Raw genomic sequence first — 10,055 nt, 5'->3', positions numbered from 1 at the left:
ACACGAGGGGTTAATCTCCCCAGAACTGTGAACTCTGAATTAGAATTTGAATTGACTCGGATATTTAATTCTGAGAAAGCGCTGAGCTCGATTGGAAACTAAATATTTTCCCGCAAAGTGGAGCAGCCGGAGCGAGACTGCAAACACCCGCCGGCTCCACGAAGCTTTTTATGCAAACACGCAGACATGCAAATGAGCTCCCAACTGAAAGAGAGAAAAGGGTTAACGGAAGGTGGTCAATACCCCCGGGGACAACCCTGCTCAATACATCGCCGCTCAGACATCTCTCTCTTCCTTTGTGTCTCTGCCTGTGTGTGTCTCTGCCTGTGTGTCTCTGCCTGTGTGTGTGTGCGTGTGTGTGTGTGTGTGTGTGTGTGTTGTTTCAGGGTGTGTGAGGTTCAGTGCCTGTGGAATGTGTTGTTTAGCCTGGCCTGCTGAAATGTGCCTCATTGAGCAGTGAGATAGACAAGAGAGGGACTGCCTGGCTCCTCAGCGCCAGCCAGGGGTGGGGTTGTGTGTGTGTGTGTGTGTGTGTGTGTGTGTGTGTGTGTGTGTGTGTGTGTGTGTGTGTGTGTGTGTGTGTGTGTGTGTGTGTGTGTGTGTGTGTGTGTGTGTGTGTGTGTGTGTGTGTGTGTGTGTGTGTGTGTGTGTGTGTGTGTGTGTGTGTGTGCCAGGAGGGCTAAGAACTTCTGACAGTTAAGAAGTGCGTATTTGTTTACTGCACACACTGATATCAGAACTGATGGATCCACTATTGTAAGAGTATTTGTCCTCTCTGTGATTAAAGACAGAATTCTCAGCCTAAACATGTCGCACACGTCCATATGTCATGATTTCAATCAAATTAAACACAAAATAAACATTATAAATCCTTTATTGCAGTGTAATCAAAGTGCATGTAAACATACAGACGGATCTCCTGCTCCTACACGTCTTACACAACCCCTAAAGTCAGTGTGAAGTCCCCCTTTGACATGTTCAATCAGACACGTGAAGACCAAATGCAATTTAAGTGTAAGTCTTCTCACTCACTGGGCTCTCGATCTACATGTTGTGCGTCTTGTGGGACGTGATGAAAGTGTCAGTCCCCTGGGGGAAACGTGAAAGTGTCACTCTGCAGTCTGGGTCTGTTCCTCACACTTCCACTGTCTCTTTACACTGTAAACAAACTCGGCTCGGTGGAAACCGTGTAAAGCCAAATACACGGATAGAGAAGTGTGTCTCTATTTTGCGATTGAACAATGACAACTACTAGCAAACTGTCTAAAACTACAAGTGTGTATAGGAGACGCTTCCTCTGAAGGAAACTGTGCTTAAAGAGCGTTTGTACTTAACAACTATGAGGTAACGTTTTTATCAAATATGGGTGTGATTCTTTCTGGAATATAGCCTATTGTGTGTGTTTGCGTGTGTGTGTTTGTGCATGCATTTGTACTCCCCAGCCGCATTCTTCTCTGTCTGCCCGGCCTCTGACAGCAGCAGGAGCAGCAGCAGCATCGTGCAGAGGAGGGGGAAAAAAGGAACACAGAGTTCTGAGTGCAGATATGAGGCCAGCCACGCAGTCTGTGTTGTTCAGGGGCGAGGGCCCGACCAGCCAGGGCATCATAACTGAGGCCAAGCCAAGTGGGCCCGGACAGCTGCCAGGCGGAAACAAAAACAGTCGCAGGGGAAAGAGCGAGAGGGAGAGAGAGAAAGAGAGAGAGAGAGAGTCAGGGGAGCGTTGCACTGAAAGATGGAGGAGCCCTACAACAGACGGAATGAGAGATAAATGTAATAGCGAGGAGATTTTGTGCCAGTCCTGAGACGCTCCCATGTTCCCAGAAAGCACTGGCGCCCTGGCTGCGAATCACGTATTGATATCCAAGGACTACCCACAATCCCCAGCTTCAAATCCCTCTGTGCGCAGTCCAATATAGCTGTCTGTGAAGAATGACGACGGATGGTGTCAGAAGGATCATTCGTCCTTAGTTTCCCCACTTAGTTTGTATTTACCACCCCAGAGTAAATCTCATCTATATAAACCGTATCTGTGCACTGGTTACTGCATTTTCCTTCCATTTACGCTGGCGGTTTCCTCCACGATTGGCGCCCGTCTTGAGAGAGGCTCTCGTCTCTCGTTGGGATGAAAGATGTTTGCTTGAGTGGAACACAATGCATCATTTTCATTTATTTGCCACTTAAGCCTGCAGCTCCTGTAACCTGCGTACACACCGACGAGCTGTTTTTATTTACCGCCTGCCTCGGCTGCCGTGACGCTGCACTAACCGCCTTTATTATCACTTACTGAAGACCCATTTTTTTCTTTACTTGTGCCGTAGATTCCGATTTAGGAGCGTTTTCTTCATCGTTGGCACTTTTATCGGTCAATAACAAAAGACATATTAGGATCTAAATGTTGGAATGTGTTGTGCAGATATTAAAAGAAAGCCACATCGCTCAGGAGTCGTCGTTAAAGGAACACGCCAACGTTCCGCCGCTTTTACGGTCGACTATAGGAAACTAAATTAATTCAAATGCATGCAAGCATTAAGAGAAAACAGATTCAATGAAATATTATCTGTGAACTCCGTCAGAACCAAATCCATCACAGGAGCGGTTTACCTCACAGGTGAACTGATGAGGTCATGGATTTACATACAAACACATGGAGATTCAGATTGAGTACTTACATGTGAGGACAAATATGTTGATATTGCAGTATTTGCTGATGAATGTGTTAATTATCTTAATGACTTCATTAGCATAAGGACTTGTGTTTCATATATCATGAGGGTGATTACATGGAGACATCAATCAGCTGGAGTGCCTCCACGTTTTCTAACTGGTGAATCAAGAAAGCCGCGGGAGAAAAATGAAATAATTAACATATTTAAATGGGAAAAAAAGAGCTTAACATACACACTTTACATACACACTATATATCACATTCTTTGTGCGTTGTAACACGTAAAAGTCGACCTGGGTTGCAAAGCAAACATCACTGGCAGTACCTCATGAACACTTAATGAGGTGGTAAGCATATATAGCAGAGTTTGACAGATAGTCACCTATACACTCACACACACATACATGCATACCAGCCAGATAATACGGCTTTTAGATTGTGTCTAGCCCAACACAATGGCGGCGGTGTGTGTGTGGTCTGGCCTCAGTAGCCTGGCATATGGCCTGTGACCCCGCAGCCTCGCCGTCTGTGTTGTTATGATACGGATAGTGTGGCTGCGGTGAATAGAGCCAGCTCTGACTCAATGGACCTGACTGGGACCCGTCGCATAAAGGCCCTCAGCGTCTGTCTGTCTGTCTTTCACCGCAGACTGATTAGCGGGGAGCCTGCGTGCATATGCATGTGTGGACGGAGGGGCGGGGGGGAGAATATAATGAGGCACCACTGTATTATTGATGCGCCTCGCTCTCTGCCTACCTGCTGTCAGGTGGGCCGGGAGCGGCTGGGGCTCGGTGGGCTTAAGCGTGGGCTAATGTGACAGACTGGCCTACATAAACGCCGGACGCTCTCCTTCCACATGTAACAGGGCTACTTGGGTTTGAAAGTCTAAAGTGTTGCGGAATAAACTCCATCACCTTCCCACATCCAGTTACGTCAAGGCAGAGGGAGGCTTAAGGGGGCGGGGGGGGCGGGGTCACTGAGTCTAACGGCTGATACGCAGTAATGAGGTTTCTCAGCGCTGCAGCTCAGGCTGAAACAATAAGGTCATCATGGCTGATAAACTGCTCTTTCATATAACTCCCTTACATTTGCCTTCTTTTTATTAGTTTAACTTCTGCGTCTGTGTATTCTGAGCGCATCAAAGCGGTCAAAAGCCAATCGGCCTCCATGCGGTCACGTCAGAGAGCCGTTCCTCCTGAGTGACTGCTGTACGCTCGCCGCAGTCAGTCAATCCTGAGGTCAGGAGGTGACATTAGCGTGTTAGCCGGCCCTTTTAGGAGGTCAGCATGCGACGTCAGTCACACAAGCAACTGTAAGCAATTTTACCTCACACACACACACACACAGATGGAATTACATCTGCCGGCGTGTTACTGTACCTGCTGAGGAGTGATTACTGAGCGTCCCCAACGCCTGGATCTCCCCCCGTACAGCAGCACTTGTAGCCTCCACGCATCAGAGTGAGCCGTTACTCACCACCGGGTCTCAGCCTAATGCACATGGAGTGCAGATACGTGAGATCCTCTCGTTGCTTTTAGTGCGATTGAATCATTTTTGGAACGAAAAGCTGACTCATCTCTCTCTCTCTTTGTGTTCTTGTCCAAGCAGAAGTTTCCTGAGCTGAAGTTTAAGTACGTGGAGGAAGACCAGCCTGAGGATTTCTTCGTCCCTTACGTCTGGTCCTTGGTCTTTAACTCTGGAGTCGGCCTCCACTGGAGCCCGCACGGCATCGAGCTCTTCAGCATGGACTCCGGGTGAAACTCCCAGTACATACAGCGGACTGTGTGCGTCTTCATCCCTGTTTAGTATAAAGAGAGAGCTTGACGGAGGGCGTGTGCTCGGGTGGACGTGTGCACATCACCCTTAATATGTGCACGCCGCTTTGAAAGTGCCTCCACCTTGTTCAGACGGTGTTGTTTCTTTGTCATTTGTGAGGGACTTCAGCACAACTTCTCTTTCCTCCTCTTCCTCATATCACAATCCTTGCGTGCTTCTACATCGTGAAGCTTTCGCCACATTGGTCGAGGCCACGATTACACTCGCTGTTCGATCTCAGATTTCGGTGACAACTCCACGGAGACGGCAAACGAATTCCGCTCATTTTTCCGGTTGACGCCGTTGCGTGACAGAAGTTATTACCGCCCCCCCTTATGGTTTCTGGAGGTACTACACCTCGCAAACACATAGCTGCACTCTGAAATGAACGCAGGATTTGAACGGGAGCCATCTTTGCATATGCAAGCACGGCGTTAACATCAGTTATCAATCTGGCCTCTGAACGCTTTCACACAGCGACTCATTCACAGTCGTGTCATGAATCTACTATTTCTAATCTGAGCAGCTTCTCTCTCCCAGCACACACTGAGTTACATCGCTTTGGGGAAAACCCCCAGGACACTGAAGGTTATTCCCTCGTTTTTTTCCTGCATAAAAAAAGAAAAGGTCAACCCAAACAAATGCACGGATATGTTACACCGCTATGACGAACATGTATCACTGCACTGAATGCTACGACTCTATACTGGCACAATATTACTCCCAGACAGGATATAGCTCCTGGACCACATATCATGGACCTCCTTTCTACCGTTAAGTTACAATTGTAACCTTCCAAAAGACTTATTACAGTGTGTTTGAATTATGGGATTTGTGTTTTATGAATGTTCAAAACAGGTCAGAGACACAGTTGATTAGTCTGTACATTTACACGCGCATCTAAACATTTGATTCTAATCCGATCAAGGCAGTAAACTGATTGTAAATCAACTTCAAATTAATAAGTATGTCCAGCAAGCAACAATCAAATGAATTCCATTCGTGTGTACAATTTACACATTTTGCCTTAATCACCGTAGGGACAAAAATGTGATGACATCGTGCGAATGTACCAACAGGACAAATCACCTGCCTTCACACAGCAACTGCCGTCTTTAGATTCAAGCATGGGATAGCGAACATGAAATATAGCTCAGTTCAATCTCAGTGTGTGTGTGTGCGTCTGATTGTTTTCATTGTTGCTTCTTCTTCTGTTTTTTTTTTTTGTAAGACTTTAACTTTGCCGTTTCCCCATTTCCACTAATGGCAACCCAAAGTCATCAAACCCCTATTTTGCATAACCACAGTTGTCTCTTTAATGGTTTTGCTTTATTTGCATGTTAAAACTGGAGGCTGTGTATTAAATTATTTATTTTCATCTACTTTAATTGTTCTTTTTTTTTTTTTTTTTTTTTTAATCTATACATGCAGCCCCCTGAAAACAAAGCGTTGGTAGTAGTGGAGCGACAGATGGCATAAAAAGAGAAATGATGGTCATATACATTGAATCTTCCCGGTCGAGGAAGATGGATTTATGTTATATTAAATAGAATATGACAACAGCTGTCATTTTGTGGCAAACATCGCCTTGAATATAGGGGTTTCAATAAAAAATATTAAGGCAGCCAGATGTGTCACAAGCTCATTAAACAGATATTGAACCTTCAGGGAATTATTGTTATTAGTAAAGACACACAAGGGAAAGGTTCATTGTGTGTGCAGACAAAGTTAATCTTACAACGCTTGCATCCGTTCTCCATTCCTCTCCTGCTTCACTTCCGGGATAAGTTTGCTGTATCTCTCCTCTCCTCATTTCATCCCCCTTTACTTCTCCCTGTTGTTACAGTACGGACGTAAACACTCCCCCTCTTCCTCATACTGCCCAGTAACACAAACCCCCTATAGGGAACAATGATGACCGCTTCTTTCAATATATTTTATTTATTTACGTTATCTGGAACTATTAGGATATTGATTCCCGCGCACTGAGATAATTTTGGAGTGTTACATTACTCAGGTAACTAGCACGACGGTGATGTAACGGAACGTGTTTTCTCCCCATCTTCTTGCCTGTTAGACATAGTACTGCCTCCGGCTCGTCGTACGGCACTTTCTCTCCTCCTTTTCTGTACAGCCAACATCATAAAACAGGAATAAACCAAAATTCAAAGTGTTATAAGTGCTGTTTTTATCCGCATCACAGAATATAATAAATTTTAGCACCGAATGTGTCTGTGGCGTCTTTTTACTGCCTGCTGTGTGGTGATGGCTTGAGAGGGAGCACAAACTGAGGCATGAAACCACTTCGGGGGGTGAGTTTATGCTACAATGGCACCCACTGTGCTGCTCCAGCTCCCACTTCCCAAGAGAATTTCATGCTTCGCATCTGTATTGTATTGATTTTCATGCCTGAAATTCTCTTATTCTCAAGGACAACATAATTGATGCAATTTGATGTTAAGAATGGCCCATTTTCTGCAAAGGGGTCGTTGGTAGGTTACAGTGCTGCACGGTGCTTGAGGAAAGTCTCTCTCTCTGTCTCACTAACTCTCACCTGCTTCCAGTTCTATTATCGAAGTGCCAGATGGTTGAGGGCAGGTCTTCACAAAGTGACATCGCCCCCCTCTCTTCGCTCCTGCGTGGCGCCGGGGGGTCACCTTACCACGGGCTCCTGTTTCAGGTGACAGCAGGAAGATGGATGGAGCAGGGGATTCTGGGATTGGTAGTTTGTTTATTTTACAGGCCGCGTTGGTTGGATCCATCCAAGGTCTGAGTGAGATTGCGCCGTAGTCTTAGCAGCGTTGCGGCTCCAGAGGCAGAGGTCATAACACCGCCGCATCAGTTGAGTTATGGAGAAAGTAGGGCAGCGAGCGGAGAGCAGTTTGCTGAAGCGGCTCTGTGCGAGATACTGTTTGCCCCAAGTGACACAGAACTCATTAATGTGACAGATTAGTGTGGTAACAAGGGAAGGTCGTCAGGCTCAACGGTTTTAGGATTAGGTCACAGCAAGGGGGGAAACTAGTGGCTGAGACTCTTCATTTGCATGAGGCTCACTTTGCCAAAACATCATGATGCGTTTCAGCAGCATTTCTAGCGTGCGTGCTGCAGGTATCAGCCTGGCCTTTTGTGGGTTAAACAAATCCTCCACTAGAACCCACAAAGATGCAAAGGTGACGGAAACGCAGCATCTGTCAGACACCACCTGACTTGTGGTTGCTGGTTCAATGTCACAGGAAATTAACCACTCCTTCACTCTTCACTGTTTTCCCAGATTTGACACCTGCGCTCTTTAATAGATCACAAAATAAACTATCTACAAAAATAAATAATGAACAATACATTTTGTAATGCATCAACACCATATTTGGAATTGTTGAAGTATGTAAATCATATATAATATATAATCCTAAATCCTCAAATTGTATTCAATCTAAAGCCTCGCCAGCATCTCAAGAGGTTGTAATGTGTATTATAAGTATTGGGATAAATGATCATGTTGAAAGAATCTAAATGGTTTATCATCTTGGGATCATGGACATTTCCATTGAGCATTACATACTGACACAAGAACGCTGTAAAGACATTCTGTTAAGTAAAAGGATGCAGAATGCAGTCAGGATATTACATGGCCATCTGCCTGTTATTTTTAAGGTGGAATTTTTGCCTGGTGGCACTATATTATAAGTTATTAGAGTTAAACTTGAGAATGCATCCTCTGCAGATCAGGAACACTCACAGCAAATATGATCTTTTGTTGAAAGATGTTTTTTCAGGTTAACACATGGTATTCAAGGCTGAGTGAGCAGAAAAACAGTGACTAACAAGCAATTGCCACCCTTTAACTACAACAAATCCACAGGCTGACAGCTTCTATTTCAATGCTTTTCAACAACAACAAAGCAACGTTTCCAGGTAGACGCTCTTCATCAGACTTAACAGCCTGCACCAGTCAGGGACACTTTTCCTGGAAATATAGGGCATGTTCTAAAGAGCCGTCTCCGAGTAGCTACAAATAAAGGTTGCCTGTAGTTGTAAGTAGATCAAATGTATGGAGATCATTAAAATGGTTTCACACAAAGGGTCTGTGAAGGGAAATAGGTCAGGGAAGCCTGCAGCTACTTTGACAAAATGTCAGATTGAATGTCTGAACCAAACCAGAGTAAAAACCCAGGGATCTTCCTAAACTGCCTCCTGTACTGGCAAGGGAAGCACAATTTTTCAAGTGACATCTGGCCACTCGCACTGAATGAAAACGTGTATACGCATGCGGTGGCGTGTTTAATCTGCCGGTTCATTGAAACCACCTTTATTGTGTGAAAGAGGAGCGGTCAGTGTGCTTTTAATAACCTTCCAAATTCATCACCGTTATGTGATGTGGGGTTTTTCGGCCTATAAAAATGAATTTATGAGTTTGACGTGAGTTAATCTTCATGTTCCACTGCTGTTTTTTTAAATTATAAAGTCTATTTTGGTATTTTTCTGTGCTGAGCTTTTCTCTTCTGCTTCCCTCTGAACTCACACATGCATCTTTGAACTTTTTAACCTTCATGGCCATCGATCTCCTGCTGTTGGCTCATTACTTTGTTGTCGGATTAGTTTCCTCATTTTCATTTTTTTAGGGCAACCGTTTAATTAGTGGCATCTTGATTAAATCGTTTAATTCAGAGCTTAAACGACGACAGAGTGAACAAAGTAAAACGTTGAGTGACCTCTGACCTCCAAAGTCACCTTTTGGCAGAGGTGGATACACTGGTGGGCCCTACAGTACAGAGATGCTGCCTCGACCCCCTCCCTCTTCCTCTCTCTCCCCATGAATAACGGCCCATTATCAGCCCAGACTCATTGGCAGCCCTGACCGCATTCTCGAATAAAGCCAATCACACCAATACTCACCCTCTCTACACGTCCAGACATTGACAAATGGTTAATTTTTCAGCACAATAAGCTGCAAGTCAAAGCACAAACTGGGAATATTTATTTGTTTAATTATGTAGTGACATTTACCAAAGTGGGCGTTTTTGCTCTTTCTCTGACAAAAAAGGGGGGGAAAGTCTCATCTATCTTTTTAATTAAAGTTGTCTTATATTTATCACTCTTATCTTAGTGATGATGAGCTCCCCGTGCGTCATCCTCATCTTATTCAGAGTGGAGTGGTTCAGACAGAATAAGCCTCTTTAATTGCATATGCATGACCCCTTGTCTGGAAGCAGTGACTGTGTCAATAAATTATAGTAAAGGCCAGGACTGCAATCTTGAATATTAATCACCCTTCTTCCTCTATTATGGTGTTTTACCCTATTGGCATCTCCTGATTCAGCTCTTGCGGGCCACATGACTACAGGGGTGGGACGGGCTCCTGGCCTTTAATGCAGCATCCGATAAATGTGAGGTGGTGTTTGGTGATGCAAAAAGGAAAAAAAATCTCATCATCTGCAGGAGAATGCAGAGCAGCTCTTCCATCATCTCGCCTGAAAATGGAAATGGGATAGATACAATTGCCTACTTCCTGGAGAGGTCTGGAGAATGGGTTCAGTCACCAAAAAGGAAGGACAGGGACAGATAGGGAGAGTGGAGG

The 10,055-nt window shown here is 44.9% G+C and overlaps 1 protein-coding gene across 1 annotated transcript in view; it reads left to right on the top strand.

The window, feature by feature from the left end:
* Positions 1-6,707, top strand: part of dym (dymeclin) — a 34,746-nt gene extending 28,039 nt beyond the window's left edge. Inside the window, exon 17 of the mRNA XM_076171790.1 lies at positions 4,274-6,707. Within this exon, the coding sequence (XP_076027905.1) occupies positions 4,274-4,423 (150 nt within the window). The 3' untranslated portion in view covers positions 4,424-6,707. The remainder of the gene's footprint in view (positions 1-4,273) is intronic.
* Positions 6,708-10,055: the final 3,348 nt, after the last annotated feature.

Source organism: Genypterus blacodes, unplaced genomic scaffold, assembly GCF_046128005.1.
Source record: "Genypterus blacodes isolate CSIRO-AG114 ecotype Tasmania unplaced genomic scaffold, CSIRO-AGI_Gbla_v1 ptg000270l_1, whole genome shotgun sequence".
In the NCBI taxonomy this organism is placed as follows: domain Eukaryota; kingdom Metazoa; phylum Chordata; class Actinopteri; order Ophidiiformes; family Ophidiidae; genus Genypterus; species Genypterus blacodes.
The sequence above is the reverse complement of the archived record's forward strand: the minus strand, read 5'-3'. Positions and strand labels throughout refer to the sequence as shown.